This window comes from Mugil cephalus, chromosome 9 (assembly GCF_022458985.1).
Source record: "Mugil cephalus isolate CIBA_MC_2020 chromosome 9, CIBA_Mcephalus_1.1, whole genome shotgun sequence".
In the NCBI taxonomy this organism is placed as follows: Eukaryota; Metazoa; Chordata; class Actinopteri; order Mugiliformes; family Mugilidae; genus Mugil; species Mugil cephalus.
Genome location: NC_061778.1, coordinates 3,395,504 through 3,423,036, shown reverse-complemented (window position 1 = coordinate 3,423,036; position 27,533 = coordinate 3,395,504). Strand labels below are relative to the sequence as shown.

At 44.5% G+C, this 27,533-nt stretch overlaps 1 protein-coding gene across 1 annotated transcript; it reads left to right on the top strand.

The window, feature by feature from the left end:
* The first annotated feature begins 330 nt into the window (after nucleotides 1-330).
* On the top strand, nucleotides 331-27,533 carry LOC125013495 (RNA-binding protein Nova-1-like). The gene is made up of 2 exons (XM_047594224.1): nucleotides 331-467; nucleotides 15,685-27,533. Exons 1-2 carry the CDS (start codon nucleotides 387-389, stop codon nucleotides 16,705-16,707), a joined length of 1,104 nt encoding a protein of 367 aa, XP_047450180.1. The 5' UTR covers nucleotides 331-386; the 3' UTR covers nucleotides 16,708-27,533.

The following is a 27,533-nucleotide window of genomic DNA, read 5'->3' as shown; positions in this document are numbered from 1 at the left end:
CATCACTTTCTACTGGATGGAAACGAGCTACACTGAATGTAATAAGATCTATTGAAAACAAAGAATCCATGTTTCCAGTTATTTTGGTGAAAGTAACTTACAATTCAAAGACAGTAATATTTCAATGTAACTAATTATTTTGAAATTACAGTGATAAGTAGTACATCATGTTTTTGAAGAAACTTAAACACAGTTTATTAGTGTCTTTTCCCGAGTTTCCCCTCCGTTTGAATTCACGCACTGACCTGTACCCGTCCATGTGTGTGTGTGTTGCGGGGGGTGGTCTGATCAGGGACGACAGATGGAGGCTGACGCGTCCTGATTCACGAGGGGGGACGTGAGCGCTGAACGGCGTCCACGACTTCATCGCCGAGAAGGTGAGGGAGATGCCCCAGAGCACCCAGAAGACAGAGCCGGTCAGCATCCTGCAGCCACAGACCACCGTCAACCCGGACCGCGTCAAACAGGTCGGTCCGACGGTCCACTCCAATCCGCTCTGTTCAGACATGTTTGGTTACTCGTGTTTAGAGCATGGACACAATCAGTGTGTGTTTATTATTTGTGCTTGTGTGTGTGTGTGTGAGGAAAAGAGGGAGGGTTGTGATGAGAAGCGGTGGTTGAGCTGTGATGTTTTGTCTGAGAAAAACCGAATGAGGCACAAAAAACAACAATGGCGCCGACGCAGTGTGTTGAGAGAAGGAGGGAGGAAGGAGAGGATGAAAGGAAAAAGGACGAGGAAGGAGGGGAAAAAGAAAAGGTTTAAAGGGTACGAAGAGGAAAAAAAAATGGTCCACAGGGCGAGAGATGAGATCTGGAGAGACAGGATGCAGCGTTTGAGGTGTGAACACACACACACACACACACACACACTAGAAACCTAAACATTCACACCAACAGGAAACAGTTTTCTTCTCAGGGAGGAAGTGTGGCTGCGTCCCGGTCACTTTCTTGAACCAGATGCTGTGAAGCACAGGGTTGAGGGATGAGTTTTTGAGTTATTGCGCAAGGTTTTTATGTAGCAACTCAGCGTTTTATAGTTTAAAAGTTGACTCAATGACAGAAGTGTCTGTGGTTAAATATTTGTCAGGACTGTGCTTCTGGCCACAGACTCAGAGCTGAACATTTAATAACAGAAATTCATTTAGTTTCAATGTATTTTCTAAACTAACAGCTGGATTTCTTACGAGTTATGATTAAAAAAAGAGCTACAGCTCCCACAGGGCTTCACACTCTCCCATCAGCTGATGAGAAACAGCAGCAAGAAACTTTTTCTTTTTTTGTTCTTTAATTTTCACACAACCTCAGACCGCGGCTGGTGGTGGAGCTGAGCCAGGACCAGCTGTGTAATGGAGGACAATTAGTGCTGCTATTGATTATGATCCCAATCTGTTTAAGTGATTATCATCGTTCTCTCTTCATGATTGCTCTCTATTGATTAGTCAGGTCTGGCATTGTTTCCCTCTATTGACTGGCCAGTCCTGCCAGACAGTGCATTCAACCAGATGTACACACACACACACGCGTGCACACAATGCAGTGGCTTAAAGGAAAACTAGTAATATGTTAGAGGAACACTGCAGTGTTGCATTAGAGTTGCGTGCATCTCCCCTGGGGCCTCATCCTCTGTCACAAGCAGAATTTGGAGGCGAGAAAAGAGCAGCGGTGCTACGCCTTCATAGTTTACAATAATTAGAGATATCAGTCTTGTGCACAAAAACACACACACAAAGTCCTCAGAGACGGAAAATTGTTGCAGAATGCACATTTCTGAGGTGAACTTACGAAGAGAGTTTTATGCATAATTAATCAATACTGGGGGCGAACGCGAAAAAACACTAAACTGTTTAGCCCGTGCACACACGCGCTCGTGAACTCATACAGGCTTAGAAATAACAGTAATAACACTTATTTGCATATACGGCGCTTTGTTCTCTTGTGTTTCCAGAGTTGAGGCTTTAATTTTAACCACTACAAATTAGAGGTTTGACTGGAAAGACGTAAAAAATATGAACAAAATTATTCGCACCCACGCGGCTAATTACATTCCTGGACCGTTCAGAGGATCAGTGAGTCAGTCCAGTCGCGCACTGATGTGCGGTTGTGCAGCGCGTCGCAGTCGGTGTTGTTGCTCGGGGACTGAGCTCAGGCCTCTGTGCAGGTTTTTTTTTTTTTTTTTCTCCACACTAAAAACTCAGGTTGCTGTTGCCAGGCAACCATTTGGGATTTCAGGAAGTTAACTGTTCGAATCTAAAAATAGAGTTTAAATCGTATAAGTGGCTGGTTGTGATTTCTACACTTGGGTTTTTTTGGCGCAGATTACACAGAAATCAGATGATTTAACGCGGACTTTGCTCCTGATTAATTAAAAGTTTATAGCCTCCTTCTGCATCTTCTGCATCATCTGCATGGCGAGCGGTTAATCCTGGCACTGACGGACAGCTGAGTAATGCTGTTGGGGATGATGTGAGCAGGCGCGAGGAGACAGGCAGGCTAATAGCCGCTGATATTTAGACCCTCATAATAGAGGGCGAATCCCCCTGTTGCTCTTTAGGCTATTTATAACCACGTCAGAGAGGCAACTAAATGGCTTTGTGCAAGATTTAAACGACACACAGATACACACATGTCCGCAGACCCCCCCTCTTCACCCCTCCCTTGCCCCCCCCGCTCTCCAAAATAGCCCCATCAGTCTCGCTCCAGAATTCAGTCGTAAGTCATCACAGCAAAAGAATTCAATTTAAATTCTAGCTACGAGAACAGTAGTTTGCTCCATACATATATTTACCGGTAGATTATTTAGCAGCTGCACCTGAAATAAAACCTCTCTGGTTTGTTTCCTTAATTTTATACACTTTTAAAAACCTAAAACTGTAAATTGCGCAAAATCTTTGGTTGATTAGACATTTTTATACATTTTTAAATTTCTCTAAATACACATTAACATGAATCAAATGGCGTACGAATGGCTCAATACTGAATGCAAAATGATAATAATAATATATATATGTATAAATAGCACCAGGCAGAGATTAATATAGAGCACATATAGTAGGTAGGGGGTCCCGACTTAATCTCTGCATCAGTTTGAGGTCCTTGGCCTGGAAAACATTGAAGACTTCTGCTTTAACCTGATGAATGACTCCCAAAGAAAAACACACTGACACTGACACCCCCCTCCCCACCCGTACACATGCTCTCCTCTGAAAGATGGATTGGTGTCCGGTGCGGTGCAGCCGTCGATTGTCTACTATTTCGGCTGTGGATGAAATGTCATGTCTTCCTCCTTGTCAAGAGCGCGGCTGTTGCAGCATGTGGTGCCGGCGGCATTTACTGGTTGACCCGTAGGGCCGGCGTAGAGGGAGGGAATGGTGTCGGCGACGTGGGAGAACGCTGGTACACAAACACTGAGAGGGGGATGGAGGGAGGGAGGGGGGAGGCAAACAGAACACGAGGAAGAAGAAGATGACATGAAGATAGATGGAGGAGAAGGAGCCTGGCCGGCTGAGTGGGTGACTGAGAGCTGGATGCAGATCTGAACTCTTGTTAGCCGAACAGCTGCGGAGTGACGGAGAGCTTTGTGGAAGAAGCAGCTGCTGATAGGGGGGAAAACAGCAGCGACGGGAGGCGACGACGGCCGCGGACGACACGGCACGCTTCAAGGCCACATAGCGGGACGACACACAGACGAGTGAAGGAAGATGATTTACGAGCTGAACGGATTCTTTCGCAGGCTCTAATGAGCTCTGAAATGACATGTGGATGGACAGAATTTATTGAAGGGTTTTATTACTTTTATTATTCAGTGTTTGCTTTTGTCCCCCCTCCCTCCGCCCTCCTCCAAGTATGCTCTTGTAAAACATCATCATGCCCCTGTTCACACTGTAGCACGCTCTAATGTTACAGCACAGACTCCGGAGCCACGTTTTAATATTCACGCCGTGTGGTCGGCCTCTCAGAAAAACTGACTGACTCACACACAAACTGTAAACAAATAATCGAAGCACCTGAACCCCGTGTTAGGGAGACATTTTGCTGAACATTATCACCGCCTGTTGAGTCTGGTAGTAAGACAACTGCTGGGTCTCCGACTGTGTGTGGCAAGACGTTTTCTGCTGGAATGTCTCCACAGACGCTCAGCTCCAGATTCAGTAAAGAGCCAGGACATTCCTTTAATTACATCAGTGGCTTTAAAGGCTCGGCCTCATCTAGTGATAGATAGCGACTCAACAGATGTTTATTGAGACGAAGCTGCTGCTTTAAAGTGACGTTATTGAACTTTATTACTTTTTATTGCAGCTCATACTGATTTGGAGCCTAAATTAGGCACATTTTGTATTATATATATTATTGTGCCTGTAAGTGCACTTTCTAACTTCAGTATTTCTTTTACTATTTTTTTACTAGCCAATTTTTTTTTTTTAACTTTTAAATTTAAGTAAGCTTGACTCAGAGGGACATGTGTACCTGTGCTGCAGTGTACTTCTGTATCGACCTGTATCTTATTGTGGCTGATGTTTACACCTTGTAACAGTCTAACTCATCACTGTGTCTTATATACCAAAGTAAATTGGTATGTCTTGATTTACGAAGCTATTCTTGATCTTATCTAATCATCTCTTTTAATGATGAATAACAGAGCCCGCAGTATTTTTACATTTTACTGTTCCTGAGGTCAGAAAGCTTTTATGTTTTATGCTTGAGAATCCTCAGATCATTATCAAGTCATTGTTATGTCAAACTAGTGGCGAGGTTTTTACGTTTCCTGATGCCCTCCCCTTTGCTCCTTCCAGAATTTAAATATCCTGGATGCAAACCACAACAAGATGGAGGCCAGTAACAATAATAACCAGGCATTCTTTCTTATGGATGATGACTTTTCCGTTTACCTGCCGTTTCTGTTCTGTGTACTTCAGTCAGTAGCAGCACATCGACATCACTGACTGTTGCATAAAAGCCCAAACACTCTGGAGACCTCCCATCCTGGGTTTATGTGTAATACAGTCAAGAAACACCTACTTACTGCGTCGATATAGTATTCGTACTGACAGTAAAACGTGCCCTCATGTCTGCTGTTGTTGATGCATTATGGTGCTTGGAAGTGAACAGCAGAGCTGGAGCAACGTCCCCCCCCTCCTCCCCCTCCACCCCCTGTGAGATCAGCTGTAAACGGCCTGTGGTTTTGTTGTGGTATTATTCCGGGGCTATTTTTGGCCGCGCTGGCCTTTATTCAAACCGAGATCTGCAGCAGCACTTTGCCGTTGTCTCGCTGTAAAGTGCAAGAGCGCCGCTGAAAAAAGTGACCACGGGCATTCGCTCACATCTACTCCAGCGTGGGTGTTTTCCCGTTCCAGCCTCTTCCTGTGGCCGTTTCCTGTGACCCTCCACCTCCTGCATTAACACCTGTTTCCTACTTCCTGTTATTGCTGCCCAACACAGGAAGTTTGCCATAAACGCGGGGAAAGCGTCGTAAGAATCTGAGCTTACCAAGAGAAACGGAACACGAGTGCCAGTAGTCTGGATGAGCTCTGTGTTATTATTGCTGATGAGTGAATGAGTCAGTACACAACTTGTTTTTAATCTGCCAGAGGAAAACTGGTGATATTCCCAACGGCCTCATCCTTTCATTGTTTCTTTGCAAGTTATCCGACCATCAGCTTCTGCACTCGGCCGGTTGCCTAGCAGCAGTGTCCTCACAACTTAGGCCCAATGCCACCACTTGCACATCACGTTTTGTGACACAACCCCACGTGGCGTAACACCGATCAGCCACAACATTATGACCACTAACAGGAGAAGTGACTTACTTAGACTTAGACACGTAGCACCCACCTAGACCAGACCAGGCACACTAACCTTAAAGGAGAATTTGCTGCGTTGTGTATCATTCTTCGAACAATTTAAAAGATAAAACACCATGAGATTTTCCCCCATGATCGAGGGACGAAAAACGAATAAATTTAAGGCTTCGGGCCATAAAATGGGAGGACAAAGTGTGGAAAGCTGCAGGACCCTGATATTTGATATGTGTACGCGTGTGGCATTAAGTGTTAACAATTAATCACTTTTCAATTATGATGCTAACGTTAGCTAATGTCAGGCGTCACAGTTGTTAGTTATAGTGTTGAAAGTTTCATGTTAAAAAGTCAAAGTAGTGAAAGTTGATGCTGAACTGAAATGACAGCAGCTAACGACAGCGTTTTTTTAATAAAAGGTTTAACGTTGCTCTATTTATGTCATGATTAATTAATTTAACATTATGGATTATGAATTGATGACAGATGGTCATATATTACCAGGAGGTTCAATGAGGTAATAGAGCACATGTCTGATATGACACCTCTGGCCACTGAGTAGGGTCGTTCACCCATTTCCCCGTCTGTAGGCTATATGAACACAAATTTTTGGTCATTCGCCGCTTGGCAACGTCATTATTTATGTGTCTGCTTAATTAACGTTACTCATTTGTTTGTGTCTACCACCGGCGGATTGTGTTTCACCCAAAAGGGGGCGTGGCCTAATTTGCTACTGTCATCTATAGCTGTGACACTGAAGTGTTTACCTGGCCTCCAAATTCACTAGATCCCAAACTGATCAACGTCGTGTTTCACCACAGGTCCATGTCCAGGTCATAGCGTTACGCTCTTCAGCTCCTCTGCATATTCAGGATTTGACACACTCTGAACAGGCCGTTACAGTTACTCTGCTTTCTTACCTCCTTACGTAACCGTATCTATTTTTCTCCCGTCATTCCTGTGATCCGCAGTTTCTGCCTCGCTGCTGAGTCAGCAGAGTAACACACACACACACACACACACACACACACGCGCGCGCGCACACACACACACACACACACAGACACACACACACTCTCACTCTCTCTGAGTGTCTCTTATCTGCTCCAAACAGAGATGATTGTGTGTCTGTATTATATTATCTCTGCTGTATTTCATATTTCACTGCACACACACACACACACACACACACACACACAGAAAAGTCCCTCTCAGATGGTGAAGTCTGTCTCCTTTCTTTTTTTTTTTTTTTTTTAGTATCCTGTTATCGTCTCGTTGCAGACGTATATGTTATATGTGTGCAGAGAAAAATGAGCCAGGTGGGATGTACATGCAGAATAAACTCATGGGGAGCATGAAGCTTTATTGTAGCCTGGTGGTCTGGAACCTCCTCTTTGTGAGCGGGAGATTAGAGAAGAAGTTGACAGTCTGTTGCACAAAAAGATTGCTGTTTTTTTTTTGTGTGTGTTGTTTTTATATCGTCTGTAAGGAGATGCAGCATTTTTTGTACACAACAGAGCATCTTCTCCTTTTATTTTGACACATGATGTTAGAGGATAATAGCCTCTCTGACTGTTACTGCATGTGCCTTTGACTTAATCTCCCTCCAGTCGGGAAGCAGCTCATGTAACAGCAGACTGAAGATGTTCTATTGTGCGGAGGACGGTATATAAAAGAAAGAAAAAAAATCATTAGGTATAATCTTCTAATGCATCTGATGGATGTTTAATGACAGCTATCACACTCATCACTGTGTCTGTATCCGCAATGCAGTCTCCTACGAATGGTGTCAGTACGCCACGGGTGTGGATTCGTTTCCCAGATCAGTTTCTCAATCTGTACGGTCACATTTGCATTTAACTGAATCCCAAATTTAAGTTTTAACCAGATAATAATCCTGTGGAAAAGAAGATTTAGCAGATTCTAATGTTAAATATCAAAATATATCTGTATATCTCATCTTCTATTACCACTTATCCTCAATATGGTAGTGGGGGTTTCTGGAGCCTGTCCCAGCTGTGTATGTATATATATATAAAAATATATAAAAGTATATTGGTACATTAATATGTGACATGCAGGATAAATTGTATTTTAGCTTTTATAACAATAATTTTATCATTAATGTTGATGCACTGTTCAAAAATCTATTTATTCGTCATCGGCCTCACAAAGTAATAACTTTGACACCTGTTGGACGGACTTGAAGGATTATTTAACAGATAAGAATTCAGTTTAAATCCCTGTAAGGAAGAGAAAGCTCTTCTGTCATCACCTTCCACCTGCCTGATACTACACATGATGCTTTAGCTTGAACTCCGAATGGAAGTTTTTCCTGCTCGCTTGTATCAATGCAGCCAGAGGAGGAGGAGCGGCTCAGTGATTCATGGACTTAATGCACATTTATCCATTGAATGGAGTTAAACAATGTCATATCATGTTGTGTAAGTGCATACACCTATTTTGTAGCTGGCGAGTTTAATGTTCTCCGGAGAGGAAAATACGATCAGTTAAACCGGAGCACAAAGCCGGCACTAACTCTTCCCATGTGTGTCTCTGTGTATACGTTGTGTTTTATTTACTGCACATAGAGAACGTGTGTGTTTACACTCTGTATGTATTGTTTGCATAGTGGGAACAAAATGACTCGAAACTTGTTAGAAATAGAACCAGGAATCTTTGAGTTAGAGCATGTGCGATTAGCACTTTGTATACAGCAATAAGCCATAACATTATGACCACCTTCCTAATATTGTGTAGGTTTCCCTTGTGCCTCTAGAACAGTTGTGACTCATCAGAGAATGGATGTGGACCTTCTGGTAGTGGTGTCAGTTGAATGCTAATGCTAACAAGCGTTTACAGGCTTTAGTGTTTGAGATGTGTGGCATCCAGTTAAGCCCCGCCCCTCAAAAACATCACATTTTTAACAAACTGTGAAGGCGTCTATATACTCTTTTTTTATATATTCATTTCCTTCTCCTGTCAGCGGTCATAATATTATGGCTGATGACTGCATAAGGTGTGTAGATCTGTCCGTGCGTCTTCACGTGTGTCCATCTATGTCGCCTCAGTGTGTCGGCCATCGTAGCGTAGCATAGTATCTCCTGTCGTTCTGTTATTTTTAACCTGCGAGGGGGTTTCTGTGCTCCTGCACGGGCCAGAGGATGAACGGAGAAAGGCGGCAAGAGGGATGGAAAAAAAGATGGATGACAGAGGGCGAGGGAGGTGGAGGCAAAAAGGGAAAGAGAAGGGGGAGAGAGAGGGGCGGCTAAGCCTGCGGATCACTATGAGGCAGATTAAGCTAAAGTCCCCTGCTTAAGACTTCAAAGTTCAAACTCCAGCAGCCTCAACAGTTGTCAGCTGTCCTCCACTATCTCAGAGTACACGCATGTATTGTTGTGTACATTTGTTCTGATCTCTTTTTGTATGCAGGTTTCTTTTCTTTATGTTTATGTATATTTTTTCGTGTATGCATCCGTACCCGAAGCCGCGTGGCTTTCATGTGTTCCATTCTTCACGTCAGCGTCGACTGTTGACACTGACATACGGCCTCGTGACCCGGATGGAATGTGACACAAAGCTGGGATGGGACGCGGCTCATCGTTACCACCGTGACAGGTCTAAACAACCCGGAGCGTGACACAGATATCAGGTGTAGGCCGCATCACGTTGACCTGTGCAAAAAAAAAAAAAGGTTAAGACACGTCTCACCGTGCTGGAATGTGAACAAATCAAACGGTCAATACGTTTTATAGTGATGTTCCACACCAACCATTTCCTTTCTGTTAAATTCAGTCTGGTATCGATATCTGATAACGATACTGTGTCTGGTAAACCTAAAAAAAAAAGTATTCCAAACCATAGCTTCATAAAGAATACAAAGACATCAGAGTACTTTATTTATTGAGGTGTTTCACAGGGTTTGTTGTGTTGCCACAACTCAATAGTTTAGTTTTCTTCCACTGTGTTCCTACATTACCTCCAGTGACTGAAGTATCGAATGTATCGATATTTTGATTTGAGAATCGATTTTAGAGCATGAAGACCTGGTATCGGAAGTATCGATATTTCAGTATCGATCCTCGTGTCACTGACATTTAATCTTAATAAATGTGACATGTAAGAGTTTGTGTGGACAACATAGTCCCAGTTCACGCAAAAACAACATTTTCCCGCATGCTAATTATTTCACAGTCATCAATCCAACCCCTGATTTACACCCAGCTGTTTTCATACTGTTGCATCCATATTTTCAATCAATCTCTAGAGACTTGGAGACTTTTTTGCAGATTTTGCGTTTTATTAACTTTGGAGGGAATGAGGCAGCCGGCCCGAAGCTGTTTGTTAACACGTCTGCATGTCAAGGTCGAACCCAGATGAACTACTGCAACGAGCTGCGGGCGTGTGCGTCTGTGTGCTCTGTCACGGCCTTTAACAGTTTCCTCGTTTGCTCCCTCGATGCTGCTGTACATGCAACACGAACACACGTTCACGGGTTAACTCAGAAATGAAGTGATGTGCTTTGGATTTGTGAGGCAGAGCAAAGCACCGGCCTCCCTCTGCACCTCTGTGGAGCCGGATGACTTCAGGCTGAGCTCGATCTGCGCCCGTCTTTTAACAGATCTGCTGAGCCGTGCGTTCAGTTTCACTTTTCTCGCTCTGGATTCTGATTTGGATGCAAAGTAGAAAAAGTGCAACTTTTATTAGATGGCCCGCCTCGGCTCGGTGCTGGAGGACGTTCTGGTTACACAGTGAGGAGAAGCGAGGTCGCATGACAAAAGTGCAGCTGCACACAAGGATTTACACGTTCTCTTATAGAAGGAGGAGGAGGAGGAGGAGGAGTGTCACTGCTGCATTATGAAAGGTTTTCTGCTCAGGCTGCTCGGAGGCCGATGGAGGAAGTAAGTCTTTTTTTTTTTTTTTTTTTTGACCTGAATAACCTCTGACCAAATTTGTGGGCAGAGCCAAGGAGGCAGTTAAAAAGCCACAAACCCGAAAAGAATTAGCTCTTAGAATTAGGCTCCTATTCTCTCACGACAGTCGAACTTTATCAGAAAAAAAACAAAAAAACTTACATGCCTTTTGTCTTTTTCCCACCCCAACCAAAACTGATATTTAAACCCTTTTGTGTGTGTTGCTCGTGTTTATTGGGCGGCGTAAACTGCCAACAGTCAAACCTTGAACTCGTTCCAAGTCGTTACTAAGTCAAATCACCCCACTGTTGACATTGATTCGGACTTATCTGCTAAGCCGGCGTCCCTGCTGAAGTCAACACTTCCCATCCTTGCTCCTTCTCACCATTCGCCCGAGCGTATTCACGAGCGGGAGATTGGCTTTGACCTCTGACCTCGGGCCCAGCAGCTGCAGCAACAGGACGTTCTAGTCAGCAGCTGGATGGGCTCCAAGCCACGCTCTCCTCTGTGGAAAAAAAAAAAAGTTTGTCCCAACAGATATGAAGCTCTTTGAAGAAAGAAAGGAAAACAAAGGGGGAAACACGGAGAAGGGAAAGTGCACTTTTTGAAAACTAAATCCTAAAAACAGAGCAAAGGGAGAGGGGAGAGAAAAAAAAGAAAAACATGAAAGAGTTGTCACCGTAGGAGATCCTGCCTGCGCGCTGCTGCCAACCCTCACGTAATCTTCTTTGTGGCAGCTCTGCAGAAAAGGTGCCGGGAGCAAAGCATTGTGGGTAGGCAGGAGGCTGAGTGTGCTGTTAGATCGAAGGCAAAGCAACAGCATCAGCTAAATAAAGTGAAGCTGATGATTTTGTATTAAAAGCCCCCCAACCCCCTTCAGAGAAGAGGTTCTCTTTGCTGAACAGAGAAAATATAAAGAAATGAAGAAGATTAATGCAGTAAAATGTCACGACGCACCTCAGGATGAAAGACGCAAAGGTTTAAAAGACTGACGGATGTAATGCACTCATTAATCTGCGAAAATAAAATGGAAGGAAGGCAAAACAACAATATGGAAAGACAAAAAAACGTGAGGAAAGGGAGCAGAGGAGGAGGAGGAGGAGGAGTGGAGGCGAACGGAGAACCTCATTAGCCGGGAATCAGTCGGATATAAAGATGGTAGATGTGATCATTAGCACCAGGAGGGATTCAGACGTCGCTGTGTGCCGCTGTTTATCCTCCCACTTCTTACATCAACACCGTGTGTGTGTGTGTGTGTGTGTGTGTGAGAGATGGCTTCAGTGCAGAGGATGAAAGGGTTCGTGGGTAAAATCTTTTCGGCTCCTTCGCCGGCTCTCCCGCTGCTTGTCACTTATTTATTTCATCCCTCGTCTCCATCTTCACCCCCACTCTCGGCTGCAAAGCGACCGTCCCGAGAATGAAACGGCGCCGCAACGACGAAAAAGCTCAGGGACGTTTTTATTTATGCAAAACAAGGAAGAAGTTGCTTAAGGCGGCGAGATGGGATCCTAAATTCAGTTTAATTATGAATGTTAGCATTGAAACAAAGCTTAAATCGTTGATTATAGAAATCAGAATCACCATATAAAAAAGCTGACCAAAGTGTTATAAATAAATGCTTGAAAGACCAAATTAAATGTGTGCACAGATCTCTAAAGGCTGATGATCATTGCTGCTTTTGTAAAATTGAAGGATTTCTAAAAATATGCAAATTCTTAATGGAGCGTGGTGGCTAAATAGCAAATATTTAAATGAATCGTTTAGTCCAAATTCTGTTCTGCACATTAAGCTTTTTAAAATATCAGCATCCTATTATTTTACCTTAATATAGAATATTAGAGCATTTTCTACACCTCATTCAGCTTTTCTTACAAACCTGAACCCAGTATTATTGTTTCATTCATCATTAAAACCATAATTTTGCAGAGCTCTTATTTCAGTTGTTAATGCTTTAATGTGTAACTGGTTTCTATGTGACGTCTGTATGACATCCTCCAATTATAATACAAAACAACAACAACAAAAAAACTCTGTGGCATTAAAGTTAGGCCGAGGAAAGGAGGCCATCCTCAGAGCCCCGACAGAAAATAGAAGCGCTCAGCCTCAGCAGCGTTCACACTTTGTTAGCACTTTGCTGCTCTCATTAATCTACACGGGACAGCAGAGAGTAGCAGAGCCTCCGACAGCAGCAGGACGTAAACGGACGTGCTGGAGGAGGCTGGCTGTGTGCGTGCCTCACTGTAACAACTCGCTGATCAGTAGAAACGAACCAAACAAAAAAAAAAAAAAAAAAAAAACTTCCCTCCGTTCATCCTGAGAGGGAAAAGATGAACGAACAAAAGGAAGAAATCACACCTGCTAATCCCACAGAGAGACACGGAGACGCCTCGCAAACAAACGCTCTCCGGGGAAAGATAATTCTCCAGCACTGAGCTCGGAGCGGTGGCAAGTGACTGTGTGACGGCGTCTGCAGGTTTGAATTTGTTCTTGTTATCGGCTCCCTCCTGCACGCCTCTTACTAATTTTCTATTTCTATGTAAATTCGCCTTCCGCCTGGCTGAAAGCTGCAGTGCAGGGCAGGAGCCGCGCGATGCGATGCGGCGTGGCGGCAAGCCTCTCCGTTCGACGCCGAAGCCACACAGATGTTGTGCGGCTTAAAATTGCGGCAAACGGAGGGAGGAGGGAGGAGGGAGGAGGGATAAAGGAGAAGGGTGAGACAGGGGGAGTAATTGAAAAGGCTGCATTTTTCTTTCCTCTAACCTTTGTACTTTTCTTTACCTCCTCGTGGAAGGACTCAAAACAGAAATCTCTTCCTCTTTTTATCTCGGCGCATTGAATCACTCGCTCCCTCCGTCTCCGTCTCCTTCACTTCTTATTTCTCCTTTCTTTATCAAGGTCAACTCTTTTTTATCTCGTCTGAATTGCACCCTGCCGCTCCTCAGCCCACCCCCTCTTGTTGTGCCTTCTAATAGGAATATTTGTTGCTCAGACTGACAGCGCTGAGTCTGAGCCGCTCTGCAGAGGATGAGATCAGTCCGGAGGGGAGAGAGCGGGGCCCTTTCACATAAACACACCCACGGTTATTTGCTCGGTGGCGAATGTGCAGCAGAAGTCCACAGCATCTGCTGCAGGTGCCCTTGTTTGCGAAAAAAAACCAGAAACAACCGTTTTTTGTTTTTTTTTTGTTTACACCTAAGAGCAAAGTAACATGTTTTTCGCTGCAACAAGTTTGAACAGAGGGCTTCTCTGTTGTTGCTGTTATTGTTGCCGAATGCTAACGCAGCCTCACGCCTTCCTCCGCTGTTTCCGTTCAGCAAAGTGATGCTTTCATTGTGCGTGGAGGTCAGCGCTGCAGCAGACTGATGCGTCACTCGCTGCCTGCGTCAGCGGAGCAACAGTGAACCCTTCGTGTACCTGCTTCATTCAAACACAATGTGGAACTGGAGATGTTCCGCGCTGACGTCTCGTTGCTTTTCAAGGTTGAAATACAAGTTTCTTGGACAAAGTGACATTTTTTGTTTGTTTGTTTGGATTTCTCAAGCTCTTCTCAAGCCTATTGGCTGCTGAATTGAGAGGCTGCACAGCTAAAGGATCGTAGAATCTTATCTCAGTGCATTGTGCAATTCATATGAAGGTGGTTTTATGAGATTTTTAAGACTTGAGAAGAAGAGGATGTGCAAAACTATCTATCTATCTATCTATCTATCTATCTATCTATCTATCTATCTATCTATCTATCTATCTATCTATCTATCTATCTATTACCATTACCATGATTGATTTCAGTTAATGACAAATTATGCCAGATATTGCAATAAATCCACAGAAATATGTGCATGAATATTAATAATATAAACCATAAAATATGTCTTAAGCCTTAGGGCAGAATTAACATTAATGTGTTGACGTAATTAGTCAAAACTTTCAGATTAAACTGACCCTTTTTCACTATTTTCTGACGAAGATCCATAGTAAAAATGAACTGGAAGATGAATCAGTAGGTCTAATTAAAAACAAACAAACAAACAAAACTTAATTAGTTGCCCCCCAGCCGCATGCTTGGGTGGACGTGTTGCATAAAGAACGACTTGGGTGTAATGTCTTCCTGTGGATGAAGAGTTTTCCAGGCATCGTAACACATTAAATAAAGTTCATCACCTTCATTCATCATTTACGTGGAGTTCCTTCTGTACAATGAGCCGTGATGTTCATCTTTCCAACGTGCAGATATGTGAAAGGAGACGTAGCGCACCCGGTCTGGATTTAACGAGCCTGTTGGTGTGTGTGTGTGTATCAGTGTGTGTGTGTGTGTCATCGCCTCACTCCCTTTCACTACCCTTTGAATGCTGGAGCTGTGTTTCCATGGCAACGCTGACCTCTGGGAGTCAATGTTATTTTTTTTTTTCACACAAGCAGCCTCTTTAGAATTCCTCTCTTTCTCATCCATCCTTCCCTCCCACTCTGTTTACCTCTCTCTCTCTCTCTACCTCTACCTCTACCTCTACCTCTTCGTCTCCTGTTCGCTCACAACACTTTCCTCCCTCTCTCTCTCTCTCTCTGTTATGTACCAAAGCAATGAGAGAGGAGGGGGGGGGGCACTCATTATTCGTTACCTAACGTTGCGCATATCCATGTTGTTCAGTGTCAGATCTTTCTCCTTCAGGACACTGTTGGACTGCTGACCCCCGTCTTTTCTCCTCTAAGAGAACACCTTTTAAAATACACATTCCTGTCAAACTGTTTTGAATTACACGTTTAACCGTAACATCGCAGGTGCGACATTATCTTTTGCGTCTCGCTCTATTAAACATACACAGAGTAAAAGATTAGGAGCAGCTTTCTGTGACTCATTTTATTCTCCCTCTGCACTTTTTACACCGTCCCTTCCTGGATGTGGTGGATTTAATTGTCCAGTGAGTAAAGATTCTGTCACAATAACAATAATAACCTGTGTTTTTTTTCCCCCTCCCTCCCACCAGGCCAAGCTGATCGTCCCCAACAGTACAGCGGGGCTGATCATCGGTAAAGGCGGAGCCACAGTGAAGGCGGTGATGGAGCAGTCCGGGGCGTGGGTCCAGCTGTCCCAAAAGCCTGAGGGCATCAACCTGCAGGAGCGCGTGGTCACCATCAGCGGGGAGCCCGAGCAGAACCGAAAAGCGGTGGAGATCATTGTCCAGAAGATCCAGGAGGACCCGCAGAGCTCCTCCTGCCTCAACATCTCCTACTCCAACATCACAGGGCCCGTGGCCAACTCCAACCCCACCGGTTCGCCCTACGCCAACTCCACCGAGGTCATGCCCGCCGCGGCAGCCGCTGCGGCAGCCACGGCCTCGTCTCTGCTTGGCCAGGCGGGCCTGGCTGGGGTCGGAGCCTTCCCAACCACCATGTCCAGTCTCTCAGGCAACGACCTGCTCGCCATCACCTCCGCCCTCAACACCCTGGCCAGCTATGGTTACAACACCAACTCTCTGGGGCTGGGGCTAAACCCTGCTGCAGCCTCAGGGGTGTTAGCCGCTGTAGCAGCTAACGCCAACCCAGCAGCAGCCGCCGCTGCTAATTTGTTAGCGTCCTACGCCAGCGATGCATCCACCAGCGCAGCTCACCCCGCTGCCAGCCTCGGAGGCTTCTCCCTGGGATCCCTAGCCGCCGCTACAGGAGCCACCAACGGCTACTTGAGTGCCGCATCGCCACTCGTGGCCTCATCTCTACTGGCCACAGAGAAGCTCGCAGAAGGCGCAAAGGAAGTGGTCGAGATCGCTGTGCCCGAAAACCTAGTCGGCGCCATTTTGGGGAAAGGAGGGAAGACGCTAGTGGAGTACCAGGAGCTGACCGGAGCCAGGATTCAGATCTCCAAGAAAGGCGAGTTCATCCCCGGAACTCGGAACAGGAAGGTGACCATCACGGGTTCCCAGGCCGCCACGCAGGCTGCACAGTACCTGATCAGCCAGAGGATCACCTACGAGCAGGGGGTACGCGCTACCAACCCACAGAAGGTGGGCTAAACCTGACAGCCAATGAGAAACGAGGAGGAAAAGAGGAAAAAGAAAAAGAGTGGGGGCTTGGGGGAGGAGTATAAAAAAAAAAGTGAGAGTGAGAATGGAAAAAAAAGGAGAGGAGAGCAAGAATGTCGGAAGGAATCGTTCGCGCCATTTTCTTCTGCGTGTTTTCAGTATTCTATTAAAAAAAAATAATTTTTGACGCAAAGCAAAAATGTGCTGAGAAGACGAGGAGGGAGAGGAGCGAGTTATTACGCTGAAAAACCAAGAAAAAAATGTGTAAAATGTAAATAAGGTTTTATTACTTAACGTCTTGACCTTTCTGGATTTTTTATTGTTTCGTTCTATTGTTTTTTTCGTTTGTTTAGTAAATTAAGATGTCTGTTTGTTCGTGTATTGTGTGGACAGAGCTGAATGCCATGTAGACAGGCCGACTGCCTGAGAGGCTACAGGAAGCGTGGGGAAGGAGGGAAGGGCATGGGCACGGAGGGGGGGTGGGGGGGTTGGCGTTACAGGGTACAACCCTCCACCCTCTCCCCGCCCAAACCAGAACCCTCACCCCTCCCTCCCCCTGCAGCCCACACCCGTCACCCTCAAGTAGGGTTGTTTTTTTTTTTTCCTCTAGTTGATTTGCCCCCAATCCCCTCGCCCCACCACCCCCCAAATGCCCCTCTCACTACTTGCCCCCTTGCCCCGCCCCCTCCCCTTTTACAAGGGTTTTATAATGAGCTAGACTGCAAACTTCAGCCCGGTGTGTGAGAGGAGAAACGTCCTTGACTTCCCCCCCCCCACCGCCACCACCACCACCACGACCACCACAACACTCTCTATTCCCTCTCCGTATGCTCTCACCTCCCTCCTCTCTCTCCCCCCTCTTCGCGGGAGACGGAGGAAGGGTGAGGGGAGATTGGGGGAGAGGTGTGGCGGGGGGGACAGAAAAAAAAAAAAAAAAGTCAGTCGGGTGTTTCTTCGTTTTCACACACAGGAACACACACACACACACAGACACAAACGCACACACCCATATATACCCTGTGATGTATCCCACAAGCAGTGCAGCGCCGCAGGGGTGTTACGACACGTAGCACCCCCACATTGCGGCTCTAGTGTTGGAGATAGGGTGCCGAGGCGCACGCTGATGACCTCACGTAGTGCGAAAACCTAGAAAACGACGAGAGTGATACTGTGCAAGCTGCGGCAAACACACAGGATCTATTTTTGCAGTCTGCTGTGGTAAATCTATTAATGGTAAATGCCATAACTATTACAATAGGAATCATCACCATCGTCGTTATTTATTAATGAGTTCACCCATATAAAGCTCAGTTGTTTTTTTTTGTTTTTTTTTTAAAGAATCTGTGAATTCAGGTTGACATGAATGTAAATGAGACTATTTTTTGATTTGAGTCTTTTGTTTTAATTTAAGTGGATTGAAGATGAATAGTAATGTCACATAGTGTAATATATGTCTTATTTAAGTCCGGTAAGGAAGCCGCCCCAGGCATTAAGATCATCACAGTGAAGGATCACCTTATATATCCAGTCAAATAGCAGAACAGGGAACACACACGCACATACACAGACATTAAGATGCCATATTTGGTGCTAGAAAAGGGAATCGACCATATCTATGATGCAGACTGCAGTAAGACTTCGGAAATAACATGTAAACCACTCACACCACAGGCTGCAGTGCAGCTTTATTAACCTTAAATACCTGGTCTAATGCTTGGCTAGCCTAGCCCGTACTATACACTATCACTGCTGTTTATACCTGTAGTCAAATTCCCTGTTACAGTTTGTCTACAATGTAAAATTGTAACAGAAATGAATAATTTAGTTGAACTGAGATTAGTTTTCAGTTGAGCTGCTGCTGCTCAGCCTGTGGCTCCTCTAAACCCTTTAGATTGACTCAAACCACAGACTCGATCAAAAGCGAGAGCACTTAAGACTGACGGCATACTACTGAGAAAAATGCAAACATTGAGAAAGAGGAAACACTGAAACATGACAAGGGAACGTCGTTTGTCTGGGGTCCACTGCTGAAACTGCAAGCCTCGCTCGTAGATGTGCTATTTAAAGGCAGCGTGCATATCGGTAAAGGAGATAAATAGCTTCACTGATCTTTGCCCTTATCAAGCAACCGTCCAGCTGCCGTTGATGTAAAGGGCAGATGAGAGATCTTGGACATACGTCCTGGGAGCTGAGCTCATTTCTGCCTCTGGCAAACTGCAGGTCTCCCTTGGCAACAGGTTTACTGCCCACTGTAGACCCACGAGGCTGCTGAAGATGCTGTTGTTTCTTTTGTTGTTGATTTCTTTTTGTTTTTGTCGTGTTTCTTTTTTTTTTTTTTCTTTGGTTCTTTGTTGTTTTTTTTGTTTTTTTTTTTAACAATCGGAGTACACTGAATTTTTTTTGTCTTAATGCACTGTGAAGCGAGGGACCTTCGAGGTCAGGGATGTGTGCTGTAGATGGCATCGTGACTGGATGGTTTTTGTATAGCAGGGAAAAAAACACACACACACACACATATATATATGAAATATATGTAGAATGCATATGAAGAACTTGAGCAGAAATGCACGTCATATCTGATTATTGAAGGAGGAGAAAGAGACTAGGTCGATGAAGAGGATCAATCAATTGTGGTCACAAGTTGAGATCAATTAGACTCTACTCACCTTTTAACTTTAAAGTGTTTTTTGTAACCAGAGGGCGGGATGCTGGGGGAGTGTTAGGTGTCCAGTAGCAGATTAAAGAGACTGGAACAAATTCTAAATTCAGTTTTCTATCGCAGCTGTGTCTTCTTCATGAACAGTTCGAATCCGGCGGGCAAATCCCTGGACAGATGTTTAATTCTAACCCAAACTGAACGGAATGTAAAACGCCAAATAATGAGGAGGGGGTGCATTCGATTTATTGACCTACTACTACGCAGCCTGGTGATGGGAGGGAACACCTCTAAGATAATATCTCTCGATTCTTTTCGAAAAAAAAACAATCCGACCCAAAAATCCTCCACTGTGCTGTCGAATGTGTCGGAGCGCCAGTGAGGGTTTATCTCCACAGCTTGGTAAGGAGGCTTCTTTACTCCCATCTAACACCATCCACACTCTCCTCACCTTCCCACCCGTCCTCAGTTTTCCAGCGCACTCCCATCCTGACACCCCCCTCTTCCTCCTACATCGCTCCATGGGTGACTATGTCTGGTGTTACGATCAATGCATGTCTGCTGCTTGCCCCCTCCCCCCCGACAAAACGTCACGGGTGGAGTCTCTCGACCTGACACAACCGCCGTCAGAACGCGACCTGCAGAGGTGCAGCGACAGCTGGCAGGGCTCGGGTGCACACGAAAAGCTGTAGTTCAGATCCGTGCATCTTATTTTGAAGGGTTGTCGATTTGGAAAGACCTTGACGCACATAACATAAAAACACACATACATATTGTGAGGGAAGGATTTTGTCGAAGATTTGGCTGGATTTAATGGAGAAACAATAACTCATGATAATAAGACAGGGAGACGGTTTGCTTTTGTTCCGCCGTAGAAGAGTTCTGTGCTGCATTTACATTTTATTTAGTGCACGTTCTGTCTCTTTGGGTGCAGGTGGACTCATTTAAGAATTAGAAAACTTTCGTGCAACTAAATGTGCGTATCGTTTAACGTACGTGTGCATGCAGCACGGTTCCCTTCCCACCGCGGTCAAAGTGACTCTCATACTCCTGGTACAGGTGCCATCTGATCTAATTAACACGGGACGGTTTATTTCCTTTTCATCTCATTAACTAAACCTTAGAAAGTCTTGTCTTGTTTTTTCTTTTTCTTTCCTTCTTTTTTTTTTTTTTTTTGCACAGCAGTTTTCTTAACGTTAGGGCATCGAGATAAAAAAAAAATGTGACAAGTACTGGAAGCAATACATGTAGTGGCATGTCGTGTCGTCCATGTCTCTTATCCTCTCGTCTGCCGTAGGAGCTTTTGGATTTAGACGTTGAGTACACGAGTAACTTTTTTTTTTTTTTTTTTTTAACTTGTGGGAAAATGCTGCTATTTAATAATAATAACTGATGTACTAAAAATACAAGGTTTAAAACATATCGAAGTCTGTCCTTTTAGCTGGAGAGGCTAGTTTCAAGTGGCAGTGTAACACATGCTCTACATGTTATAAGCTGACGATAAGTTAATAATAATAATGATAATAATAATAGTGTAATTCTAACCTGAACAAGTGAAACCTGTGCCAAAATAAGTCTTCAGAGTTAAACTGTAAATGTGTTGTTTAAACCACATTAGGTAAGAGGAGACATACTTTTATATTAAGAAAAATGTGAAAAGTGCCAAATGAACCATATTTATAATTAAATAGGAAGGGAGGCGATCCCGCCAACAGTTTTTAAGAACTAAGTAGACAAATGGACAAAGCGCATCAGTATAGCAGTTTGTTTGAGGCCTCTCTGTTCCTGCCACATGAGGAGGGGCCGCCATGTTAGCCAAGTGTTAGCCAGTCCTCTGGGAGCCTCGGCATCCCAGAATGCAACAGCACTACGGGGCTAGACGAATCAACATAGCGATAGGTTAGCATCGTGATGCTAAAAAAAAAAGAAAAAAAAGAAAAATGTGACTAGATAGCATTCTTAAATACAGCCTTTTATAGTTACGATGAAAATGTATTTTGTGGAAATAGATGTTATCTTTTTTGCACGTCTATATTGCATGATATCAAAGTAAAGCGTGGACAAAAAAAAGAGAAAAAAAGTCAAAGAAACAAAAACGAACCGACAAAAAAAAAAAACTAAAAAACAAAAAAAAAACTAGGCCGTGTGTGTTGTTCATTTTTCCAGAGACAGATCTTTGCATGCCGATTTAAGGGTAGAGCATTTTGATATCGTTTCACACGCGTTCAGATGTTTTTCCGATGCGTTGAGTCCTGGTTCCGGCTGAACAAACTGTTTCATTTTTGATTTGACGTTAACAGCAGAATGAGTATTTTTAAGTTGTCTACCCTCCCCTCGCAGGGATTCGAACAAAACACTCGAACAAACCTAAGACTATTTTGCTACTTGTTGAGCGAGCTTGGACATAAAAGAAAAACAAAAAAAAAAAAACTCTCAGCATCTTCTTTAGACGGGATTCAGAGAAAATCAGGAGTTCATTTCAAAAAGAGGTCGTCCATGAATGTACTCACCTCTCCATGAGTTTGCATATCACTCTTCTGACCACTGGCGTGCAGTAGAGGCTTACATGTGTTGTTTTTTTGTTTTTGTTTTTTCTCCGTGTGTTTTTTGTACTCTAACATTACTAACCCTCGACGCGGTGTGTCGAGCTCTCAGTATAACTATGTTGTCCGTCTTTTTACCCTATAACCCTCCTCCTGCCCCCACGCTCTGAGCTCTGGCTTGTCTTGTCGTTGATATGCACCTTATTGACCTCATAAATATGACGTGGAGCATCTCTGGCCGCGCCCAGCGTGTGTGTGTTTCTTTAAGAGAGACGCCGTGCACGTTATGCATCCTCTCCTACCGGGTGCGTGGCTGCAGACTTTGGGACAGTTTTAGCGTCTCTGTCCCAGTTCAGCTCAACTAGATGCTCGTATTGGCTCTAGTGTCTCTTCCTCAGTATTTTCAGTGCGGCCATGTTTCGTATCCTGACAGATGGCCTCGATACCTTCAAAAACAACCCAAAAAAAAATAATAAAAAAAAAAAATAAAGAAGAATTTGAATTGCTCCTGGTGACATGTTTGCACTAAACTTTCTGCTGTTACTGTGCATGGCAGGCCGAGCCGAGTTGGGGGGTCGGTGTGCGAGACTACTGTAGATGTGTAGCCTTACTGTAGGTGTTTATCCAGCGTTGTATTTAGCTGTGCATGCTCCTCTCTGTCCCTCTCTCTGAGTTTCGTCTGCTTTAGGCTCCGGCTCCGTGCTCGTGGTGTCACACGTTTGTGTTGCGGCGTAGCCAGCCAGCCAGCCAGCCAGCCAGCCGGCCGTGTTTCCTCTCCTTTCCATGTTTTGGTTATTTTTTAACTGTGATGTTGTAGAGGAATGCAGAGTTTTAATTCTAACCCGGTGACCTCGCCCGGCCAGGTGACCTCATCGCCGCTTCTCAGTGGGTGTGTGGCGACACAGTCGACATAGTCCTCAGATCTCCAAACCACACCCCTCTCCACCACCCCACACCACCTCCTTTTTACCCCCCCACCGCCACCGCTCCACCTACCTCCACAAACCCACTCTCACCCACACCCACCACTGACCCCTGCCACCTCTTCGAACAACCTATTATGGGACCCCGCTCTTCCCGTTTTCCACCCACCCCCCCTCCACCTCCCACCAAACTCGGGCCCCATAGAAGCACCAGCAACCGTAGACTGCATTTGTCATATCACTGTTTTTCTGTTCCTTCTTCTTCTTCTTCTTCTCGTTCTCTGTTTATTATTTTTTTTTTATTATTTCCTGGTTTTGATTTGTACTGTATGCTCTAACCCAAACCAGTTTTAACAAAATGCCATTTTCTGTGTGTAGCCTGTTTACCCCCCCACCCCCCAACACACACACACACGTGCACACACACACACTCCTCCATGCCCTCTTTTTTGCACTTTCACTGCCCACTCCTCCTCCTCGCCCAAACATACACACACTTTCCTCCTCCTCCGCCTCCCACGAGTCTCTTCTCTCGAGTGCCAAAATAGAACAGAGAGGAAAAAAACACTAAAAAAACAACAACAACAACAACTACCATTCCAAGCGTTTCTTTGAGTTGTTCTTGTGTGTCGGACATCCATCCTGGAAGCACCCATGAAGCCAGCATGCTCCGCCCTCATAACATGATGTCGCTCATGACGCCTCAACTGAACAGCACCTTGCCCCCCACCACCACCACTTCCTCCTCCTCCTCCTCCTCCTCCTCCTCCTCACCACCCCCCACAGAGCTAAACCCGACAAGGATTAACCCTTCTGCAGGTTGGCTACCTACCTACCTACCTACCTACCTACTGTCCTGCCTCTACCTTTAAAAAAAAAAAAAAAAAAAAAAAAAAGCCCTACCGCTCATGCCAGCTGCTTTCCTAATTCTGTCATTTCTTCAGCCTGTGGGACCTCATTGATCGTGTGCCATAGTGTTGGGGGCACCTTTCACTCTCCTCACCTCCTCCCCCCTCTTTCTGTACCCCACCTCTTCTCTCTACCCCTCTCTGTAACCCGCTCTCGCTCCATTTGATTTTTCTCGATGGGAAAGATTCAAAAAACTCCATTTTCTAATGATGATTTTTTATTTTTTTTTGTCGTTGTTTAACATCCAAACCACGCACGCCGACACATGCACCGCCCCCCCACCCTCCCTCCTCCTCCTCCTCCGCCTCCGCCTCCGCCTCCTCCGTGCAGCGGCGTGGGGGAGTGTTTACGCACCGTCAGCTGCGCAGCCATCCTCTGTCTTCTTGAACTTTTTTGAACTTTCACCCCCCCCCTCATGAACTTTATTGACCTTCTTCTTCTTCTTCCTCCTCCTCCTTCTCCTCCTCTTCCTCCTCCTCCTCCTCCTACCTTCCCCCCTTCTGTGTTCATCCAACTGTTCGGACGATAACTCTCCATTCCATCCCCAAAACCTCTCTGAGACTGTGCAATGCTAGCTGATATGATTGGATCTTTCTTTTTTCTTTTTTTTTTTTTTTTTGTTTGTTTGTTTGTTTGTTGCTCATCATCGGGGACAGTTCTCTGAGACATAAAAAAAAAAAACGTATGAAAGGAAGAAAAAAATCCAAAAAAAATGCAGACAAACAAAAAAAAGGATAAAACACTAAACAACTGTTTCTCCACAATTTCATTTTTTTTCCTCTCTCATTGTAAATATTTTTGTCAGATTCTTTTTTTTTTTTTTTTTTGCCGAGCTGTAAAGAGAGAAGTGTTGAGCAGAACGGGGCCGGCAGCATAAAGAGAAACTAGTGGACGCGGCAGACGATCACGACACTCTCCATCCTCTGTATCCGATAGTTAGGTCTGCCTGTATAATCGGCTATGCTAGTTCTACTGTGTTAACCTGTGCTGTTGTTCTTAGTGTTGATTTACCTACTGTATTCGCTGTTTAGCTTCCATGTTGGCTTGCAAACTCTTTAGATAACTGTGCTCATCCAGTAATAATACTAACCTTGAGAAGTAGATCCGAGCCGCTCTCGAACGGAAGAGGCTCGTTTTTTCGTGCATTTGTTGATGTTTTCCTAACAGTGAGTTGTAGTGGCGCTAGTATCTTTTATCATCGAGCCATAGTTGTTGAAAAATGCTTGGTCGTGTTAGAGACATATCATCGTGGTAAACGGCTCGACTCAGCTCCTCCAGGTTGGAGGAAGAACCCAGGGAGAAAATGCATTTAAAAAAAAAGAAAAAGGAAAAAATGAAAAACTCCTCCCGGGGAAACTAAATGAGGACCTGAGCTGCTAACCTTTGTGCAATACAGTCCTAGTTTACATGACATAGAAAGATAGTTTAGAGACGATTGAACCTCTGCGGGAGCCGCCCCGACCATCCTGCCGCCTGCAGAACCAAACTTTGTATCATATCTCCACATTTCGCCTCTACATCAGAGACATTTTGAAAGTATTAAAGTGACTGCGTGAGATTAGACTCCACCATTTCATTGCATTGCTCTGAGCTCCACTCTTGATTTATGCTGCCTGCCCCATCGCCCTGAGAACACCACATGAGCTATTTATTTCTCAGACTATTATTATTATTATACTATTAATAAATAACAGCGCAACAAGAAAAAGGGAACGACTGGAAAAAGGTGAATTAATATTATTATTGTTTTGTTTTTATTTTTTAGTATTTTAGTGGTTGCTTTTAACAACATTCATTAACTGACTTAAAGATTATTGAATATTTAATGTAATTGTAGCATTGTGTTTGTAAAGAGAAAAAAACCTAGTGAGTTGTGTTTCTTGACTTGTGGATTACCAGTGAAGTGGGCAATCTAGTGCTAATATATATGAGGTCTTTTTTTAAGGATTCTTATTTTGCGACAGCAACAGCAGTCATTATAAATGTTCATTTTAGCATCACCTGTCTTCCGTTGTCTTATTCTTCACCTTCCACCACACTCTGCATCATCACAGTAACACATCGCAAGTCTGGGGGTGGGACGGAGAGAGTGTTGTGTGTGTCTGTGAGGCGTGGGAGTGAATGTGTGTGCGTGTGTGTGTGTGTCTGTCGTGGAACGTTTGGAAGGGTGCGAGTTAACAAAGTGTTTATTTGTGTGTCTATGCAAAAATGTGGGTGGATGTGCGTCCTTGTGTGTGTGTGTGTGTGTGTGTGTGTGTCTGCTGGGTCCGTGAGGGCCGGGTTCAGGGTGGGTGTTCTGTCCAGTGTCCACCAAAAGCTAAAACCTGTCAGGCTTCCATACTTCCTGATGGAACCTCCTGACGTTATAGCTGCAAACCCTCATCATGTGATCTGACTCAACTCGATTGTCCATAACCCCTTCAGTCACCTGACCAACCAAATCAACCAATCACTGTCCACCACTACCGCCTCCCCCCTGCGCCATCCTCTGCTGCACACCACGTCAGCCCCATGTGATGTTCTCCATCGATAACATACTACTGTCACAATCTACTGTTACATGCCGACAGATCTGGGGATAAATACTCAAACAGAATGGACGTTGGCTTGGCTTTGCTTTACTAATTTCTGGTGTTTTCACCTTTTGTTTTCTTAAAGCGCTCCTTAAGTCGAGACACGTGCGCCTCAAGTTGATGTTTAAAGGGTCAGTTCATCTGGAAAAAAAAGCAAAGTGTTTGCTTGTATTGAGATTATCTGTCTCTAGGGTTTCTGCTCCAAACCCGTGAAGGTGAATGGAATTACGTTTGTGGTGGTGCTCACAGCATTAAAAAAAAAATTTACATTTAATAAAATAAATACATCAATATTGAGGTTTCTTTAAGGGAAACTGTGTCCCCGTTGCTCTGGGTAAACCACAGACTTCACTAAAAACTGTTTTATTGGGACTATTTTTTCTGTCGAAAGTCGTTGTAGTTGTTGTGCAACAAATTAAAATTGCATTTCCCGAGGGGCTGGTGACAGAAACAGAGACAGAGGCTCGATACCACGAGAGTTAAATTAGAAAAAAAAAACAAAAAAAGAATGTAATTTGAGCCAACTGACACTTTAATCTGCAACACGCGCACTTTCTTTTTTCCTTCAGCCTCATTCGAAAGCATTTTTCAAATTCAGGTTTTTCCCCAGAGCTGCATATTACATTCTACTGTTCATACTACTGTACGTGCTGCATACTACCTTACCAGGTCAGAATCCACCTTAACCTGTCTCCATGCCAACCACAGAGGAGCCAGTTGCATGGCAACCGGCTTCCGCCACAACAAAACCAACCTACCAACCAGCCATCCTCCTCGACTGACGAGGCCACGCCCACCTGACTATGATCGCTCCATAGAAGAAGAGATAGAGGATGAGAGAGAGGATAGGAAGAAGGGATGACAGATGAAAGACGTAGTTGTGATTCTCAGGGTGTCTTATATAGATCTACTGTTTAGTCTGTTCTCCGGTCTCTCACTGGTGTCCTGTTGCCCCTAAATGAGCCCAAAGATGATCATGTCCTCCTATGATTAATTCTTTGTATTCCTTGATTGATTGACTACTGACCAATCCCTCTCGATCAGTTGATTGATAGTATTGATTGACCAATTCTCTTGAGAGAAGCTACACAAGCCAGCTGAATGAAGCTCGGCACTGTAACTAATGTTTACAACCCAAATGAGACCAACAACGCTGTTGAAAGAATGTCTAGGACTTAACAAAAAAAAAAAAAAGAAGAAGAAAAAAGAAAAA